We start from the raw sequence: 21,665 nt of genomic DNA, 5'->3' as shown, positions 1-21,665 counted from the left end.
AACATTAAAGAGATTTAATAAGGACGAAGAAAAGAACATGTATTCACAGCTAGCAAAGAACAAACAATGTTAGTTACTAATCATAATTCCACTTGCTGACAGACCTATGGGCTTTAGCCCTGGAACATGTGATAATTAGAAAGCCATTTCAGTGTTGAGAAATCAGGAACTTGTATTACCGGGAGAAGGCAAGAGAATGGAGTTGAGAAGCATATTGGATAGTGGAGCAGACTTGATAGACTGAATGGCCAAATTCTACCCCTATATCTTGTGGTCTTCTGGTGTGAACAGGACAGACAATTGTATATCTCCTGAATCAATGAATTGAAGAATTTCTAATTAAATGTGCAAAGTGTGAACCAGGAAGTTAAAATTACAATAGTTCATTCAATGTCACATCATGCACAGAAAGTACAATGGAAATTATGCAGGTACAGCAAGTGATAAAGAAGGTAAATTAAATTTGTTGGTAACTACAAGAGGAAAGGAATAAATGGCCCTGAAGCTATATAGGGCCTTGGTGAGACCCCATCCAGAATACTGTGCACAGTTTTGATTGCCTTACTTGAAGGAGAATATAATTGCATCAGAGGCAATTCAGAGAAGACTCATTCAACTAATTTCTGGGTTAAAAGGCTTACCTTATGAAGAAAGTTTGAACATGTTGGCCTCTATCCATTGGATTTTAGAAATGCAAGATCTGATCTTATTGAAACATACATGATAGGACGGATACTGAAAGCATGGTTCCTTTACTGAGGGACAGAACTTAGGTATAAGAGGTCTCTTTTTTAAGATGGTAATATGAAGAATTCTTATTCTCAAATGGTTGTTAATATGTAGAATTCTTTTCTTCAGAATATAGAGAAGGTTGGGTCATTCAACTTATTCAGGACTGAGTTAAATTGATTCTCAATAGACAAGGGACTCAAGAGTTATAGAGATGGTCACCTGGGTGGAGTTATTGAACTTGTTGAATGTACAGCAGGCTCTAAGGGCTGAATGACCAATAAAAGAAATGTAGTACAAAAATGTGTTTTTTTAGTTCTTAAACGTCTCCAGCAATTATTAAAATCTGAAGAAATGAATTCCACATTTCAAATGTAATGCTTAATCTTTGAGACTCTGTTTGACTTATTGAAAACACCTTACACTTTTAAATGGTTACTTACACTGCTATGGCATAAAGACCTTATCTTTTTTATTTTTCTGTACTTCTGTGGACTGAAATGGGAAAAGAACAGTTTTTTTAAAAAAAAGACAAGAATTGTTGAAAGATTGTTGCATTTTTTAAAAGCACTCATTGTAAGTGCTATTTACACAGCTGCTTGGTCAAGCAGTAGTTGGAAGCCTGGTTTACAGATGATCCAAGGGATGCCCACAAATGGAGCTTTGGTAGGTAACAAGTAGCAGATTGGTCTGTGTATTAGTGATCAGTTATCAATGATAAAAGTGCTTGGCCCCCAGATAGATGAACAATTTGGGGATGAGAATGGCATAAAAGCTGGCTGACCTCTGGAGGAGAAGGAGATGTTTATGGTCTACGGTGAAAAGCATCTCAAACCTGAAAATAGTTGTTTCCTTTTGCCCTTCTACCATTGCTGTAAGCTATAAGCTGTAGCTCTTAGCTAGAAAACCAGAGACTTAATTTTAAAAGTGAACCAGCCCACCCTGTACCTTCTACAAGCAAGTGAAACCATCTAGAGAAGGAGAATCAAGGTGCAGCACATCTGACAAGCCCAAAGGACCATTTCAGTGAACCTTGTTACCAAGAGCTGTTGAAAGGCCTTCCCAGTCTTTCCAGCCACCCATAATGTCAGTGTCTGTGTATATGTCTGTAGTAAAAGGGGAGTTTATAGGGGAGTAAAGCTTTAACAAGCTGAGTTATATGTCAATGGTTCGTAATTGTTTACCAATAGTTAAATTCTACTTATTTGTAGGAAAAAGTTATTCTTGTTAAATATAGAACATTAATCTGTATTTTCTGTCAACTTAGGTCAGGTAAATTGCAGAATTTTGTGTACTGTTCAAAATATTTAACTTTTGTGATAATTCCAGGAATTGACTTCCATTGTGCTACCCAGCGATATCAATAGACAAGCCCCAACTTTAGCTGGTGAGCTTACCAAATATCTGTTAGATAATGACCATGGTTTCACTCCTTTTATTCATGCAACCAATGACTCTCTCAATGAGATATACAGTGTAGCAAAATTTGTGCATCTAACTTAGAACACACTTTCTGGTTTTGCATTGAGCTGCATATGCAATGACTGGAAATTATGAGTCTGATTTCTACCATAATAATGGTTTATTCTGACAAGCAGACTGGACAGCGTGGCACATGAGGATAGGGGGAGGAGGCCCATTGCATGATGGCTCAGTGATTAGCACTGCTATCTCAGTGCCAGGGACACAGGTTCAATTCCACCGTCAGGCGGAACCTTTATGGAGTTTGAACATTCTCCCTGTGTCTGCATGGGTTTCCTCTGGGTGTTCCGGTTTCCTCCCACAGTCCAAACATATGCAGGTTAGGTGGACTGCCATGCAAAATTACCAAAGGTGTCCAGGGATGTGTAGGCTAGGTGGATATGCCATGGAAAACAAAAAGTACTAGAAATCACAGCAGGTCAGGCAGCATTTAAGGACAGAGAGAAGCTAGCATTTTGAGTGTAAATGCCTTTTCAACAGAACTGATGTGAAGTCTGGGAAATGGGAAATGCAGGGTTACAGGTATAGGATAGAGGAGTGGGATGCACTTTGGAGCAGTGGTATAATCTCAATGGACTGAATGGCCTGCTTCCAGATTGTAGGGATTCTATGATTCTACTAAGAAGAGGCAGGGAGAGCTGAGTTGGAGTCAAGGCTGGAACTGAGATTGGGGGTTGCCAAGAGAACTACAGAGAGTGCAGATACTCCTCATGTTACACTAGGAGATCTGGAAGGGCACTTGCCATGGCGGCAGGTAGTTCTCAACATTCCCCAACAGTTAAGTTTCCCAACAGCCACGAAATCCATGTTAAGTCCAATTAATTCAAATTTGTGGCATGTCAGGCTCAGGTTACATAACTTCATCTGCCACTATCTCTGCTGATAGAGTGAATGCAATTGCAATGCTGAATGGTCTGAAGATTTCTCAGGGAAAGTTCGTTAGATTGATGTCTCACAGTTGCTTTATTTTGAATGATTTGTTGTACTGTGATACAGTATACAGTAATAATTTGTTATACATTAATAATGCAAATACTCAAAACACACTTCCAATTATCCATTTCAACTGTGTGAACTTTCTTATAATACTACAGTTTGTATTCTATTATTCACTTCTTGCCAAACTCAAACTTAAAATAGGAAAAATGATTAAAGTATTTCAACATTCATTTAATTCATTTGAACTGTAATAATCAGACATGTTGTCCATTTCTTTGTGATTGTTCTTCTCCTGAAGTGTAAAATGTTTTCAGATTATGTGAGGAACACCATAACTTCTCAAACTAGAATAAACAATGCCATATTTTAATCATAGAATCCCTACAGTGTGGAAGCAGGCCATTCAGCCCATTGAGTCCACACCAACCCTCCGAGGAGCACCCCAGTGACTGGGCAAATCCATAATCCTGCACTTTCCATGGCCAATCCACCTAACCTGCACATTTTTTGGACTGTGGGAGGAAATTGGAGCACCCACACAAGCATAGGGAGAATATGTGAACTCTACACAGGACAGCCTGAGGATGGAATCATACCTGGGTCCAAGGTGCTGTGAGGCAACAGTGCTAACCATTGTGCTGGCCTTTTGTCCTAACCTTGGTGCATAAATCATTTCAGAGATTTGACATAATAGACACCCATGGAGATACTTAATAAAATATATAAACCAAATAAAATAATGAAATCAAAACACACAAAGTCTCACCATATGGAAAGCTCACCATTGGCTTGATATAGTGTTTTGGCATTAATCGTTCACAAAATTGATTTATCTTACTTCAAGTTTCTCCCGAAATGACTCTACCCGATTTCTCATCTCATACATGATCGATGGCATGTCTGTAGATGCAACCAGAATTTTTTTCTCTAATGTCTGTAACCTAGGGACAAAATTTATTGCACACATTTAAATGTTGTTGCATATCTACTCATTGCATCATTTCCTTCAGACTGATTCTGAGGCTGAAATCATAGACTCAGCAAAGAAATGGAGAGACACCATTAGTTAAATAGCCAGTCTCTATCAGTGATATCATCTCAAAGGGTCTGAAGGTTGCATGTCTTTATAGTGCAAGTTTCAATTTTTATTTACAAGAATAAAATAATATATATTTAATTGTAAAGTAAAATATTTGTGGGTGCTAGAAATGTGAATTAAGAATAGAAAGCACGGGAAATAATCAGTAGGCCTGGCAGCAACTATGGAGAGAGAAACAAAGCTTTCAGGTTAAGATTCTGAAGAAAGACCTTCTGAAATATTAGGTGAAAATTTATGGGCACCTAAGTGACATGTGCTACAGTGTAATTTGTTTTGAGACATGACCATCCTTAGCCTCTTCCATTGCCACAACAAACCAAACTGTAAATCATAATGGCAACACCTCATCTTCCACATGGGCAGCCTACAGCCTGGAGGACTCAACATTGAGTTGTCCAATTTCAAATAACCTCCCTTCCCAACCCCCAATGCCCTTCCCAGTCCTCCACCTTCCTTCCACCCCTCCCAACCACCTACCAGATCCATTCCTTCCATTGACCAACCAGGTAATATGTTCTACCTGTCTTCACCTTTCCCCACTTCACCACCCTGCTCCCGCCACCCCCTTAATTGGCAGCTCCCCCTATACCCACCCCCAGTCCTGAAGAAGGGTTGCACATGAAACATCGACTTCTCCACCTCCTGATGCTGTCTGGCTTGCCGTGTTCTTCAGGCCTCCTGCTTGTCTCTAGTGTAATTTGTGGCAGAATCAGACAAGAAGAATCAACGTTGGCCTCCATATCAAAAGCATCTCAGTACAGCTTTTTTGACAAGTGATGTGGCAAGTTATTTGGTTGGCAGCAATGGGTTACAGGTGGGCAGAGTTCATAGCTTTATTATTGCTCAAACTTGCCTCATTAATATTCAGATTCCTATCTTTACAAACAGGCAAGACATCAATAATTCTCTGTTGGGAGTCACAGCCAGTACATGGCAAATTCAGTCACTGAGCAACAACAGCCACGGGTACACCATTGATGCACCCCACATCCATGGACATTGGCAGCCTACATGTACCAGCCTCTGAGAAACATTATATCACAACTACAATCCATTTACAGAGCACTCCTGCATCTCAATGCTTGCAATTACCAGTGTAGTGCTGCAGCAAGGATAGTGTCCAGCTCATGGACTGGATCAGGCTGTACCTCTGGGCTCATCGCTTGCTACCTTAGTGCTCTCTTACTTTGAACCTATCTGGATGCTCACAACATCACTGCCTTGCATTGCTTTGCCTTGTCTATTTGCCCTGCACCCTGAGATTCCAAGCTCATATTACTTCGAGTCATACAGTGCAGAAGAGGCCCTTTGGCCCACTGAGCCTGTGCTGTCAAAAATACACTAGTCCCACGTTTGCACTTCAGGCCCAAACTGTTGAGTGCTATGACGCTACAAGTGTTCATCCAAGGATATTTTAAATGCGATGAGTCACCCACGCGAACCAGGCAGTGCATTGTAGACCCCATCACCCTCTTGGTGAAAAGCTCTTTCCTCAAATCCCCTCCAAACTTCCTGCCTTTCATTTTCAAATAATGCCTTCTTCTTCCTGACCTTTTGACTAAGGGAATCAGCTGCTTTCTATTCATCCTGTCCATGCCCCTCATAATCTTACGTACCTTAATCAGGTTCACCCTCAACTTTCTTCCCTCCAGAGAAATCAACCTGAGCTCATCCAGCCTTCTAGCTCCATCCCAGATGGCCCCCTATGTCAAAGACCACAATTACCCTTCCCACTCGATCAACAATGCCCTCCAGCACATCTCTTCCACTTCCTGAACCCCCACCCTTGAACCCCACCCCTCCCAGCGCAACAAGGATAGAATCCCCTGGCCCTCACCTTCCACCATGGAGAAAGTGAGGACTGCAGATGCTGGAGACCAGAGTTGAAAATTGTGGTGCTGGAAAAACACAGCAGGCCAGGCAGCACCCGAGGAGCAGGAGAATCAACGTTTCGGGCATAAGCCCCGAAGAAGGGCTTCTGCCCGAATCATTGATTCTCCTGCTCCTCGGATGCTGCCTGGCCCACTGTGTTTTTCCAGCACCACATTTTTCAACTCACCTTCTACCATACCAACCTCCAGATACAGCTCATTATCCTCTGCTATTTTGTCACCTACAATCAGACCCCACCACCAGGGATATATTTCCCTTGCCACCCCTTTCAGCATCCCACAGAGACCATTCTCTCTGTGACTCTCTCGTTAGGTCCACACCTCCGCTAGGCACCTTCCCTTGCCACCGTAAGAGGTGTAAAGCCTGTGCCCACACCTGCCCCCTCACCTCCATCCAAGGCCCCATAGGATCCTTCCACATCCAGCAGAGATTTTCCCTCACATCCAAACACCTAATCTACTGTGCCCCAGCACTCAACTCTCGACCTCATCTAGTGTATCTGTTGCTCTCAATGTGGTCTCCTCTACTTTGGGGAAACAGGACGCCAACTTGTGGAACATTTCAGAGAACAACTCTGGGACACACTCACCAAAAAACCCCACTGCCCTGTGGCCGACCACTTCAACTCCCCCTTCCCACTACACCAAAGACATGCAAGTCCGGATCTCCTCCACCTGATGACTGGAGGAAGAATGCCTCACCTTCCACCTTGGGACCCTCCAACCACGTGGTACCAATGTTGATTTCACCAGTTTCCTCATTTCCCGTCCCCTCACCTCATCACAGATCCAACCCTCCACCCTCTTGAACTATCCTCCTTCCCACCTATCTGCTCCACCCTTCCCTCTGACCTATCATCATCACCCTCCACCTGCACCTACCTATCGTCTTCCCAGCTACCTTACCCCCAGCCCCATGCTCCCTCCTATTTACCTCTCAGCCCCATTCCCAGCCCTACCCCACCCCCCATATTCCTGATGAATGGTATCCACCTGAAACATTGACTCCCCTGCTCCTCAGATGCTGCCTAACCATTTGTGCTTTTCTAGCGCCACACTTTTCAACTCTTATCTCCAGCATCTGCAGTCCTCACTTTCTCCTAGCCTTCTAATTCTGTCTTGCCTTACTGTTTAACACAAATCCAGAAAGCTCATCATTGTTGTCAGCAGAGCTCAGTGAAGCAGAGCTCAGTGAAGCAGAGCTCGGTGAAGACAGCCTTGGATCAGGAGATGTCAACACAGTGAGTCAAGGGCAACCTCCAATATCAGTCTGAGGGCTTGGACTTGATTAACCAGTCAGGAGGGCAATCAGGGTCAAGGTCATCTCCTCATCAGTGATGAGGAAACAAATGTCAGGTAGTCTATCACTTGACTCTTTCTGCCTGACATTTGTTTCCTCATCACTTATGATGTTGGGGCTGCTTTCTCCTGGAATGAGAGAGATAAAAAGGTATTACAGGGGATGGACATGGTGTTACAGCTATTACTGTTGGTACAGGAGGCAATGTAACGGAACTGAGTGATTGGGCAGCACAAAGGACATGCGGGATTAGTGCTATCAAGAGTTGAGAGTTGGGTGACAGCAAGTGGGGAAGATGCTGTAGGCAACAGTGGAAGTGGCAGAGCATGAGCCTTGTTGGGAGATGGGTACAGCAGCAGAGATAGATTGAGTGTGAGGTATCAGAGAGAAGATAGTGGCATTAATGTTACATTGCTGTGTATTGCTCCAGACTGCTGATACTGCACTGACCTGGGTGACCAACGCAGACAGACCAGCAGGGTTGATTGCTATGGTTTCTATTGTGGACCCTGGGGAAAGGAGAGGCTCTACATCTATATCACCAGCAGGACATCCTGATGCTTGCCAACAAAGTAGGATGCCAGTATTCTCCTGTCTGCCATGACTGGGATAAGTGTCAAGAAGCAACGGTCGGGAAGGCACAGTCATGCCTCTTCTTCATCAGGCAGCGGAGGAAATTCGGCACATCCAAAAGGACCCTCACTAATTCTTACAGATGCACCATTGAAAGCACACAGTCCCAGTGCACAACAACCTGGTATGGCAACTGCTGTGCTCAGGACTATAAGAAACTACAGAAGGTTGTGTGCACAGGCCTGACCATCATAGTAGCCAACCTCCTATCAATGGATGTTGAAAATGTGTTGCTGGTTAAAGCACAGCAGGTTAGGCAGCATCCAAGGAATAGGAAATTCGACGTTTCGGGCATAAGCCCTTCATCAGGAATGAGGAGAGGGTGCCAGGCAGGCTAAGATAAAAAGTAGGGAGGAGGGACTTGTGGGGGGGGGTTGGCGATGGAGATGTGAAAGGTGGAAGGAGGTCAAGATGAAGGTGATAGGCCGGAGTGGGGTGGGGGCGGAGAGGTTAGGAAGAAGATTGCAGGTTAGGAGGGCGGTGCTGAGTTGAGGGAACCGACTGAGACAAGGTGGGGGGGAGGGGAAATGAGGAAACTGGAGAAATCTGAGTTCATCAAGGGATGAACTCAGATTTCTCCAGTTTCCTCATTTCCCCTCCCCCCACCTTGTCTCAGTCGGTTCCCTCAACTCAGCACCGCCCTCCTAACCTGCAATCTTCTTCCTAACCTCTCCGCCCCCACCCCACTCCGGCCTATCACCCTCACCTTGACCTCCTTCCACCTATAACATCTCCATCACCCCTCCCCCAAGTCCCTCCTCCCTACCTTTTATCTTAGCCTGCCTGGCACCCTCTCCTCATTCCTGATGAAGGGCTTATGCCCGAAACGTGGAAATTTCCTATTCCTTGGATGCTGCCTAACCTGCTGTGCTTTAACCAGCAACACATTTTCAACTGTGATCTCCAGCATCTGCAGACCTCACTTTTTACTCCTATCAATGGACTCCATTTATGTATCTTGTTGTCACGGAAAGGCTGCCATCCCACAGCAGTAATGGTCTCCTACAACCTCTTCCACTAGGCCGAAGATAGAGAAGCTTGAACACACACATCAGCAGGTTCAGGAACAATTTAGTCCCTGATGTTATTAGACTGATGAATGGAGTCTCTAACTTCAAATAATGCTGATCTTATTAATGATGATCTTGTCTGATGCAAGTCTTGTGCAGGGTACCCTATATGCGTTACTCTGTCCAAGATTTTTCACCCCATGATCTGTGTGTCCTTGCTTACATGATCTGCCTGTACTGCTCGCAAACAAAGCTTTTCATTGTACTTAGGTACACGTGACAATAAATAGATAAAATAAAATCAAACAATGCAGAGCATTACTTGTGTGGGCACAAAATAGCACAGGCGCCAGGGATGCTAGGCTCTTTCAGCCTGTATCCAAGGAGCAGCAAGTAAACTTAAAATATAAGCCATAGTTATTAATTTAACCTGGGCAAGTGTTTGTAGAGAAATAAGACGGTGTTATTTTCTGGGTTTGTAGATTGTGAAGGAGCAAAAATAGCCTTTGCAGTGATATGTACTTCTTGTCAGATGTGGGAGTTTAAAGAGAGTTTAAGGGTTACTGTGGATTATATCTGCCATAAATGCTGTTGGATGCGAATCTTATCAGTGTGAGTGAATCGGTTGGAGAGTCAGATAGAAGCTATGAGAAATTTGCAACAGCAACAGTATGTTTTTGTCATTTACATGAATGATTTGGATGCGAGCATAAGAGGTACAGTTAGTAAGTTTGCAGATGACACCAAAATTGGAGGTATAGTAGACAGCGAAGAGAGTTACCTCAGATTACAACAGGATCCTAACCAGATGGGCAAATGGGCTGAGAAGTGGCAGATGGAGTTTAATTCAGATAAATGTGAGGTGCTGCATTTTGGGAAAGCAAATCTTAGCAGGACTTATACACTTGATGGTCAGGTCCTAGGGAGTGTTGCTGAACAAAGAGACCTTGCAGTGCAGGTTCATAGCTCCTTGAAAGTGGAGTCACAGGTAGATAGGATAGTGAAGAAGGCTTTTGGTGTGCTTTCCTTTATTGGTCAGAGTATTGAGTACAGGAGTTGGGAGGTCATGTTGCGGCTGTACGGGACATTGGTTAGGCAACTGTTGGAATATTGTGTGCAATTCTGGTCTCCTTCCTACTGGAAAGATGTTGGGAAACTTGAAAGGGTTCAGAAAAGATTTACAAAGATGTTACCTGGGTTGGAGGATTTGAGCTACAGGGAGAGGCTGAACAGGCTGGGGCTGTTTTCCCTGGAGCGTCGGAGGCTGAGGGGTGACCTTATAGAGGTTTACAAACTTATGAGGGGCATGGATAGGATAAATAGACAAAGTCTTTTCCCTGGGGTCGGGAGTCCAGAACTAGAGGGCATAGGTTTAGGATGAGAGGGGAAAGATATAAAAGAGACCTAAGGGCAACTTTTTCACGCAGAGGGTGGTACGTGTATGGAATGAGCTGCCAGAGGATGTGGTGGAGACTGGTACAATTGCAACATTTAAAAGGCATTTGGATGGGTATATGAATAGGAAAGGTTTGGAGGGATATGGGCCGGGTGCTGGCAGGTGGGACTAGATTGGGTTGGGATATCTGTTCGGCATGGACGGGTTGGACTGAAGGGTCTGCTTCCATGCTGTACATCTTTATGACTCTATGACTCTAAGTGATTCTGGAAATGGCATGTTGTAAGATGGGGCTAGAATCAGACACCAGAGGGATGGGGTAGGTAGTAAAATGTGGTGAGAAACTTCCCTTGGTCTTGTGGCAAGAATCCTTCTGGTAAATAATGCAACTTGCATCTATCCAAAAAAAATCAGCCATCAAGTCTGTTTCTCTCTTCACAGATCCTCCCAGGCCAATTGAATACATTCAGCATTTTCTGATTTTTATTACACATTGAATCTTTAAAATGCTTAAATAGTTTTAGTCTTTTTTTTACAGAGCTATGCTTATGCCAATGTTATTCGCACGTGGAAAGAAATGTTGGCAGATATTAAAAATGTATGTTTCAAATTGCAGATTTGATGGACGAACCTTTTCTCCATAGCTGACAGATCAAATCCCAAAGCTGTTGCCAGTTCAGAACCTGTATGTAGAGAATAAGATTAATTAATCACCTATTACTATCACATAAATGTTCTGTCAGAAAATTATCACTGTGGTAGGAGAGAGAGTTCTCCCAATATCATAGGAACATTGGGATGCACGAAAAGTAGAAGGAGGAAACCAGTTGCCTTCTTAAACCCATTCCATTATGCAACAGGATCATGGCTGATCTGCCACCTAACTCCACGTACCCTCCTTTGCTCCACAATCTTTATTACCTTTGGTTAACAAAATAATGTATCACTGAGCGAGGCAGGGAAATGTCTGCAGGAAAACACACCAGCTCAGTGAACGAATCTACGACCTTAAAAAATGTATCAATCTCAGATTTCAAATTAATTGCCATTTGTGGAAGATTTCACATTTTTGTTTCCCAGTGCACAGTGCCCTCTGTCATGGAGCTACTTGGGATGAACCTTGATCAAAACACTTTAACTTTTTACAGACACATTTGCAAGGACATATTTCACAAAGAGACGGACAACAATCTTGTCCCCACCATGTTGACTTCAGACACAACATGAGGAAGGTTTAAGACTCTGGGCATGTAGGAAGGATGTGACAGGATGGGCCTTGTTTATAAATTCTGGAGATAAGACATTCTGCCAAATAGCTTTGACAAGTTAGCAAGTTTTGAGAAGATTTGTAGCTCAGGTTGGAGTAAGTTTGGTCACTGAGCTGGAAGGTTCCAGCTTGGACAGTCTGCTCAGGAAACAAATCACCAGGGTCAAACTGCTCCATTTCCTGCAGGGCCTTAAACACTAACTGGAGCCTGATGGATGTGTAGGTCAAAGGTGTTTTTTTTTCCTCGCAAACCTTTCTGTGGTTGAAAGATAATCAGGTGTGGACCAGTTGCTCAGAGCATTGTGTGGCAACGTGATCAGACCCATCATTCACAACTCGGGGGAAAGATAGAAAGGCAGCATTGAATGGAACTTGGTGTTTGTGCACTGAGGGTTAATGCACAGTTGTGGCGGGTTTTCGTTTCCTTGAAGACCATGAAGAATGCCAAACATGCCACCATGTTCCTGAAGGACACATTAAAGTATTCAATGCGGATTACATCTGACACATAGTAAATATCTGTTGCTTCAAATCTACATAACACCGAGAGGATCTTTTCAATGAAGGAAACGCAATCAACAGTCACTACTTATCATAGCAAGTTTATTTTATTACTCCCTTACATGCTACATTATTGGTTCTAGTCATCTCCATCTTGATCATCACCTCCAGGTAACTAATGGATGCCACTCACAGGCAGCTCAAGTGCTCTCAGCAGATGATCAAGAATCTTCCACTTCCCAGTGTCCTGCGAGATGGACACCACCTCATTGGAACACTAGGTTAATTAGCACAGAAAGCATCCACAAGGGACTGTACTCACCAATGATTTCAATACAACATTTACAGAAGGAAAGGTTATCAAACCTACAACGGACGATGTTAAGTAAAGAGCTTTTGCTCTTAGTGTGTAAAACTCCACTGTGTTCAAGGATTGTTGCAAATAGTGGGTCAGAAAGTAGGTGGGATTACTGGTGCACCTGGAAAGGCTTTGCGAAAAGAATTTCTCATCAAATCATTGCCATTCAACTGGTTGGCGTTACCAAATCAATGCACATGTTTCAGACTCTGTGGCACTTCCAGCAAAGTTCCTATCTCTTCCTATATTCTGCAGCAGTGCAGCAAGACGACAGCAGCAGCTAAATGTGACTTGATCCACTGAAGCTCATTTTCTATCTTATAACATAGTAATTTACATTTACATTTACATAAATGTAGATTTTTAGATTAGATTACTTACAGTGTGGAAACAGGCCCTTCGGCCCAACAAGTCCACACCGACCCGCCGAAGCACAACCCACCCATACCCCTACATTTACCCCTTACCTAACACTACGTACCCGCACATCTTTGGACTGTGGGAGGAAACCGGAGCACCCGGAGGAAACCCACGCAGACACGGGGAGAATGTGCAAACTCCACACAGTCAGTCGCCTGAGGTGGGAAATGAACTCAGTAGTGAATGTAGTTTTAAGAAAACTCAATAATTGGTACATTACTGTATTGTGCACAGTTCTGGTCACCAGAAAGATGTGGAGGCTTTGGAGAGGGTACAGAAATGGTTTACCAGGATGTTGCCTGGTTTGGAAGGTATTATCTATGAGGAGAGATTGAACACACTTGGTATGTTTTCACTTGAATGTTGGAGGCTGAGGGAACGACCTGATTGTAGTTTACAAAATTTGTTAGAGGCATGAATAGAATGGATAGTCTGAGTCTTTTTTCCTAGGGTAGGAATAACAGTTGCTAGGGTACATTGGTTTAAGGTAAAAGGAGATGTGAGAGACAGATTTTGTTACACAAATGTTTATAAGTGCCTGGAATGTGCTGCCAGAGGAAGTGGTGGGGGTAGAGACAACAGCAATGTTTAAGAGGAATCTTGACAGATACACGAATAGACAGGGAATAAGGTATACGAACCATGTAGAGGCAAAAGTTTATCATTTTAGAAAGGCATCTTGTGTCAGCCCAACTTGCTGTTTTGTTCTTTGACACGATTATTTCAAATATTTATCACTTTTCAGGGAAGAAGGTCAATGGATATTTTTATAAATGCTCTTTTTATTAATTTTCTTTTTTTTTGCCCTTTCATAGTTACGTCAGTTACCGACTTACACACGTTTTTGAGGTTTTTCTTTCCCCTTGACAGCAAAAGCTAGTGTTTAAAGCAATGCTTTAAAATAAACTAAACTCCGGTGCTTGACTCCACAATGTTATTCTGTTATTGCTGAAATGACTTTTACACTGTGCATTGCACAGTTAGTTCCAGTCACCCATCCTGTGCTATGCTAACTTACTCTGTATTATCACACTGAGGTAAAAACAATGACTGCAGATGCTGGAAACCAGATTCTGGATCAGTGGTGCTGGAAGAGCACAGCAGTTCAGGCAGCATCCGAGGTGCAGCGAAATCGCCATTTGGGGCAAAAGCCCTTAATCAGGAATCCACTGTGCCATTCTCACCACTGCCCACACAATTGCTTTAAAAATAGACACATTTTGTCAAAGCTTTTCATCTTGCACACTTCAGGATGATTTTCAAGAATACTAATTTAAGAGAAGAATTAATATTTATACTGGATGAACGGCAAGGAGAATGCACTCTGTTCATACAATATAAATGTTAGTTTTCCCCGTAAATTGGTTTTCTTGCAAATTATCCTGATGTGTGTAAGATGTAAAGCTTGGACAAAATGTGTCCTTTCTTCAGCAAGCCTCAATGGCTATCACCATTAGATTTAACATGTAATTCTCAGACTAAACTAGTGAGATGCTGCTTACCTAAGGAATAAGTCTTACAATCCGCAGCAACAACTTCCAGTTTGTACTGTGTCTGACGAGTATTAGACTCCAGCTTTGGGGAGATGTTTATAATGTTGCCTTTTGTGTTATATAGTTTCAAGATATCGTAAGGACCTGCTTCAGCAGCAGCTCGGAAAACCTCTGGAAAAAAATAAAGGAATACATGTTAGTACCAAATCCTTAGAGTAAACTCATGAGTTCATCCAAATCTCTGTCCCATGTACCCAAACCAGCATACACCACTGACAAATTCTTGGTTCAAAAATTCTTATCCTTATTTACAAATCCTTTTGTACCGTCCGTCCTCCCTGTCTCTGTAACTCTCCCCCAGCCTTGCAAGCATCCAATTCTGGATTTATGTTCATTGTGACTTTATTTGCTCCATCATTAAAACTAAAATTACTGCTATTGTCACAAGTCCGGAAATGAAAAGTTTACCACTTACAGCACCATCTTAGGTATACAGTACCGAGGTACAATCGTTAGTTACAGAATAGAGAAATGCAGAAAAAGAAAGTTACATTACAGCTAAACACAGTATAAACACATGTCAGGAAAACAGGAAGCAAAGTTAAAAAGACAAACATCACAGTCTCTGTCTAAAGGTTCTCTGTGGCAGGCCAGTGCAGGGGGCCACCATGTGGTCTGACCACTAGATGCTGTCACGCTCCACACTGGGTTGCTGTTCGATGGTGCCACTGTTCTAGGCTGCTGGTCCTCACTGCAGGTGCTGTTATCTCCGCTGACTGCCGAACCTGCTTTGGAGGCTGGAAGTCTGAGGCCAGGCCTGGGTGTTCAAGCTCAGGAGGAGGGAGGAGAGGGGGAGAGGATTCGAGGGTTTGAGTTATAGGGGGAGGCTGAATAGGCTGCGGCTGTTTTCCCTGGACGATTGGAGGCTGAGGGGGTGACCTTATAGAGGTTTATAAAATTATGAGGGGCATGGATAGGGTAAATAGACAAGGTCTTTTCCAAGGGGAAGGGGAGTCCAGAACGAGAGGGCATAGGTTTAGGGTGAGAGAAAAAGAAGCAAAAGGGACCTAAAGGGCAACTGTTTCACACAGAGGGTGGTGCACGTGTGGAATGAGCTGCCAAAAGAAGTGATGGAGGCTGGTACAACTGCAACATTTAAAAGGCATTGTAATGGAAAATTAACAAATTTTGCATTTACTGTGAAATTTGAAAGAGAATGCTTTTCTAAAATTTAATGCCGTGCTGAGCTTTGTAAACAGAACTTTGATGAGGTTTGCAGCCAGCTTGTCTCTGTTTGAACTTCGTAAACATTCAACTTGACCTTGCGACAGTTGAATTCAGCGAAAGCTGGAGAACTGTTATGTCCGAGACCAGGGGATAAGAGAATAACAATTTGAGTTTTACCAGTCTTTGCCCTTGATAGCGTGATAAGGAACAGGATAAGATGAGTATCCGAATTATGTTCAAATAACCCTTGCATAAGGCATTTTGTCAAGTGCAGAGGGTCCCTTTGCAAAGGCCTATTATAACACTTTTCTTTGCTCTTGCTAATAGTTGAGTCTAGTCGATTTAATTTCCATGACAGTAAGTTTGGGGGCTTGTCCCGGCACCCCGCGACTGGATAAAATTCTGAGGATTCCCAGGAGGTGCAGGTGCCAGTGACTTGAACGTTTATCACTTCATCTCAAGAGCTGAATTGGCCCCTTTGTGTGAGAGGACGGGGAATCTGTGGACCGCCCTGACGTCAGGGTCCGAATTGAATAGGGTCGGGGTAAGAGTCATGGCTTAAGTAATCCTATATATAGACTCATCCTAAGAGAATACATGAATCAGGAAGAGGGTTCAGTGAACTCACGCGCAGTATTTGAGCAAAACTCAAGGGAAAGGATTGCCGTCTCTAGAATGTTTGAGAGACAGCAAGTTTAAGGGTGGTTTTAGACTTGGAACCACCACTGGGTGAGTTGGATTCGCCAAAGACGTATCAGGTACGTGGTTTCTTGGTTTACAATGCGCCCAATGTGAGAGGGGATCCGGAGGTAAAAAGCAAGTCAAAGGGAAAAAGATAATGGTACTGCGAGAGAGAGACGGAGCTGAACACTTTTCCAGTAACACTGAAAATGGGCTCCGGCAAGAGCAAACAAAAAGAAGGTCCACAGAGGAATTGGAATGGCCAACCAAAACTACAGTACATGTTAAATAATTATGGCCCAGAGCCTGTAAAACAGTTAGAATTGAGGATCAAGGAATGTGGTTTTCTGGAGGGGGGATGTCTTAGTAAAAGGCAGATGGAAGTATTGAGGTTGAAGTTGAAGGAGAGCGAGAAGGAGAAATGAAAGGGAAAAATAGAACCTGTGAATTGGAGTGCTTATAACATGTGGAAGGCTGAGGCTGTTATCAGAGAAAGGAAATCTCAAGTAAAAGATAGATCAAATATGTGTATAAACACAGGCAGACACGTGCAGAAAACATCCTAACAAAGCTGTACAGTGTCTTAAGTCTGTTCCAGATCCTGACCTTGATGACTCCCCTCCGAGACCTGCAGCCCCTCTACGAGGTCCTGGTGAAGGCTCCAGGTCAGTGGCCATCGCCTCAGGGTCTGCTGGATCACCGATGGCAAATCGTACCCACAACCAACTGAAGCAAGAAACTCAAACTGACAACAGCCACTCTAAGATGGAAAGGCATCCAGGGCCTGCTCGCAATCTCCTCAAAATGGATGGTGACTCAGACAGTGAAGGGTTTGGCATACGATCATCTAATCAGGTAGTTCTGCAAGCACCAATGGTTGAAATTGCAGTCCCAGAAGGGTGCCCAGTGCTGGTCCACCGACCATGGACCATGAAGGATTTGGAAAGTGCCTGACCCACAAAAGGTTGGAGGTAATAAGTTCGCCCAAGAAGTGACAAAGTTCTGTACCGAGTTCCGTCCCACGTCCCATGAGATGAGACGTCTCCTGGGACGAAACCTGGGCGCCAATGTCACCAAAATCAAGTATAGATGGACAGCCATAAACGTCCATGCCAGACCAACCGACCGGCAAGCGGAAGAGAACTGACACTTTAATGCTTTTGTTGCAGCGCTGGCAACCACCTGTAGGGAAGCATTCCCAGTGTGAATGGACATGATCAAAATTGCAATGTGTAAACAACAAGAAGGTGAGACAGTGTCCCAGTACCTTACGCGCCTCACTGAAGTCCATAATGCCCATAGACGACTGAGAACACCCGACAACATAACAGTGGCAGAAATCACAGCGTATGCAGCACACCTGAGGAACAGCTTCATCAATGGAATGAAAGACAAAATAGCGAAGAAGGTAAAGAACACATGTATTACCTGGGACACATGCATTACCTTCGCCTCCGCATCACTACCAAACAACCCAAATGGCCTCCTTCTTCAAAGACCGCAATTTCCCCTCCAACGTGGTCAACGATGCTCTCCACCGCATCTCCTCCACTTCCCGCACCTCCGCCCTTGAACCTTGCCCCTCCAATCGCCACCAGGACAGAACCCCACTGGTCCTCACCTTCCACCCCACCAACCTCTAGATACATTGTATCATCCTCCGTCATTTCCGCCACCTCCAAACAGACTCCACCACCAGGGATATATTTCCCTCCCCACCCCTATCAAAGTTCCGGAGAGATCACTCCCTCTGCAACTCCCTCGTCAGGTCCACACCCCTCACCAATCCAACCTCCACTCCCGGCGCCATCCCCTGCAACCGTAAGAAGTGCAAAACTTGCGCCCACACCTCCCCCCTCACCTTCCTCCAAGGCCCCAGTAGATCCTTCCACATCTGTCACAAATTCACCTGCACCTCCACACACCTCATTTAGTGCACCCGCTGCACCCGATGTGGTCTCCTCTACATTGGGGAGACAGGCCGCCTACTTGCGGAACATTTCAGGAAACACCTCTGGGACACCCGCACCAACCAACCCAACTGCCCTGTGGCTGAACATTTCAACTCCCTCTCCCACTCCAGCAAGGACATGCAGGTCCTTGGCCTCCTCCATCGCCAGACCCTGGCCACATGACGCCTGGAGGAAGAGCACCTCATCTTCCGCCTAGGAACCCTCCAACCACGCGGGATGAATGTAGATTTCTCCAGCTTCCTCATTTCCCCTCCGCTTACCTTATCTCAGTCCCAATCCCTGGATTCAGCACCGCCCTCTTGACCTGCAATCTTCTTCCCGACCTCTCCGCCCACACCCTCTCTCCAGCCTATCACCCTCGCCCTCACCTCCTTCCACTTATCATATTCCCAGTGCCCCTCCCCCAAATTCCCTCCCCCTACCCTTTATCTCAACCCACTTGGCACACCAGCCTCATTCCTGAAGAAGGGCTTATGCCCAAAACGTCGATTCTCCTGCTTCTTGGATGCTGCCTGGCCTGCTGTGTTTTTCTAGCACCACATTTTTCAACTCTGGTCTCCAGCATCTGCAGTCCTCACTTTCTCCTTACCTGGGATGCGGGAAAGCTGAATTTGATAGAACAGCATGCGACACATACTGAAAAACTGCTTACCCAAGAGAAGGATAAGTGGAAACTAAAGATGGAACAGCAAACACATAAAGCTCAGCTTACTCTGATGGAGATAGTTGCCCAGCTGTTGGAGGGAGGTGCTGCGGAAAAAGAGAGAAGAAGAGGCGCGGGCAGAGGTAGATCTGGCGGGTGCTTTGTTTGTGGAGGAATGGACCACTGGGTGAGACAGTGCCCACACAGACAGCCTCAACTGGCCCTGGAGGCTGAGCGATCGGGGGGACTGACAGGGGAAGGCTGAGGTGGAGGTGGGCAGCCCACAGGGTACAGGTAAGCCTCTTTCCTTCATGCTTGGCAATGAAGACTCGCTTATGCTAATCTCTTCTCCTAACCATACGGGCACTGAGACATATCCCACCTCTATATTGAGCGCTGAGATTGCAAAGTGTGGACAATATGTCCAACATAACAACAATGCGTATAAGTCAATGCCTACCTCTATGTTATATGTGGAAGGTACACCCATTACCTTTTTGGTAGATACAGGGGCAACATATTCAGTCCTTAAATCAAGCCAGTTCAGAGAGTCAACACCAATAAAGATGAACGGAAGGTTCCTGAACTCAATGGGTGCATCATGAGTAGTGCTACGAGAGAGATTTATCGCGTCCTTGCAGAGCACAATACCTGTTAAAACCTGAGGTTATAAGGAATTACTCCAGTATTTGAATCCCTCCTAAAGGCTGGAGTGATAATCCCCTGTGAGAACTCACCAGTGAGAACCCTCATTTTTCCGGTCAATTAAAGCAAACATTCCAGGTGAACCGAAGGAATGGAGGTTTGTTCACACCTGCTGGCAGTCTATAGCGCTGTTGTCCCGCACACCCCAAATGTTCCTAACCCCTACACTATATTAGCTCAAATTCCACCGGACAGTAAATGGTTCTGTGTTGTGGATTGAGCAAATGCCTTCTTTCGCGTACAGGTACACCCAGATAGTCAATTCGGGTTCGCTTTTTCATTCAAAGGGAAATCATATACATTCACACGACTTTGTCACGGTTACTAGGAGTCCCCCAACATATATAATGAGGCTCTACGCAGGAGTCTGGAGACTCTTGTTTTAGCCCCGGAATCAGCACTTCTGTAGTATCCTTACTGCTTCCCAAGCAAAAGACAGCACACATATCAGCAGCACGTTGGCTGAGATACAATATCTTGTTATTGGAGATGCCTAACATTACAATAAAGCGATGTAACGTCCTTAACCCTGCCCTCCTTCTCCCTACAGAAGGAGATGGAGACCCACATGATTGGGTCGCTGTAACTAATGAAATTTGCAGCCCCAGACCGGATTTGCAGGATTCACCACTTGTAATTGGAGCCAATCAGGGAGCCCTGGCTGACAGATATAAACAGAGGATTTCTAATCATTACCGCAGTTAGGTGGTAGTGTTGGGGTTAATAAAAGAAAAATAAATAGGAGTGTCTGTTTGATCAAAAGAAAAAAAAATAAACAGGGGATTTAGAGAGACTCTGGACTTCAGGGATTGACTCTGAGCTGGTTGGCTACAGCCAGTAGATTGTGCACATGTAAGTAAAGGGGGACTTGGTGATGGGATACTGTCCACTGTGCAATTATTTCATATGTGGACTCATTATATCCTTCTCTTAAAAACACAGCTGTCCTATTCCAAAGTCTTCCCAGGACAATCAGCTACCCAAATAGAAGTAAAACTTGAAGTGCCTCGTTATTGTTAAAATCAACTAGGAGAAAGTGAGGACTGCAGATGCTGGAGATCAGAGTTGAAAAATGTGTTGCTGGAAAAGAGCAGCAGGTCAGGCAGCATCCAAGGAGCAGGAGAATTGACGTTTCAGGCATAAGCCCTTCTTCAGGAATCAGGCCATTCCTGCAGAAGGGCTTATGCCCGAAACGTCGATTCTCCTGCTCCTTGGATGCTGCCTGACCTGCTGCGCTTTTCCAGCAACACATTTTTCAACGTTATTGTTAAAGTCAATTCTGAAGCATTGCATCCTTATTTTTCAATGAAAACAAAAACATTGATCTGTCAAGTTGGGTTCCTGCCTGGGACCTGACTTGTCCAGTAGCATCATCAACTGGGATAATAACAAACATGCACAGCAAAAATCTTCAGAATATCAAATAGAAAAGAGGCATTTAATTTTTTTCTACATTATAGTCATTGTTATCATTTAGTCTGATAATACATGGTCCAGGAACTTTGAAGTACATAAGAAATGTTAAAAATAAATTCACAAGTGGACCATTGGTTTTCCATATCTCGTTGTCAGGTTCATCTGTTTTGTTTTGCTAACAGAAGGCCGAGTAACCACTTCTCCTGTTGTGAAGCTCTTGAACTTAACTAGTCCTTCCAGATGGTTTGGTCAGGTTTTATTGACACCCAGTTCTCTGTTAGCCAGACATGTGGGGCAGTGGATAGCCACTTCTAATATCAAATCTGCTGTTTGCCTTGTCATTAAATGAGCTGAGAGCATTTTAATTAATCTGTCAATGCTAATTAGTAAAGGTACTACTTAGCTCTTGCTGACCTAATAAGAAAGTCTTTTTATAAAACAATATGATAATCTCAGTGGGACTGATTACAGAGGCCAGCTCTTCAAACACAATCACCAATT

The 21,665-nt window shown here is 44.2% G+C and overlaps 1 protein-coding gene across 1 annotated transcript in view; it reads right to left on the bottom strand.

Annotated features, from left to right (window-relative positions):
* si:dkey-219c10.4 (high affinity cGMP-specific 3',5'-cyclic phosphodiesterase 9A) overlaps nt 1-21,665 on the bottom strand; it is a 114,113-nt gene that overhangs the window by 57,649 nt on the left and 34,799 nt on the right. Inside the window, exons 2-5 of the mRNA XM_060827737.1 lie at nt 14,547-14,690; nt 11,950-11,955; nt 11,112-11,163; nt 3,989-4,091 (exon numbers count right to left, since the gene is read on the bottom strand). Of these exons, the coding sequence (XP_060683720.1) occupies nt 3,989-4,091; nt 11,112-11,163; nt 11,950-11,955; nt 14,547-14,690 (305 nt within the window). The remainder of the gene's footprint in view (nt 1-3,988; nt 4,092-11,111; nt 11,164-11,949; nt 11,956-14,546; nt 14,691-21,665) is intronic.

This window comes from Hemiscyllium ocellatum, chromosome 7 (assembly GCF_020745735.1).
Source record: "Hemiscyllium ocellatum isolate sHemOce1 chromosome 7, sHemOce1.pat.X.cur, whole genome shotgun sequence".
Lineage (NCBI taxonomy): Eukaryota > Metazoa > Chordata > Chondrichthyes > Orectolobiformes > Hemiscylliidae > Hemiscyllium > Hemiscyllium ocellatum.
Note: the sequence above shows the minus strand (reverse complement) of the source record. Positions and strands in the feature narration are given on the sequence as shown.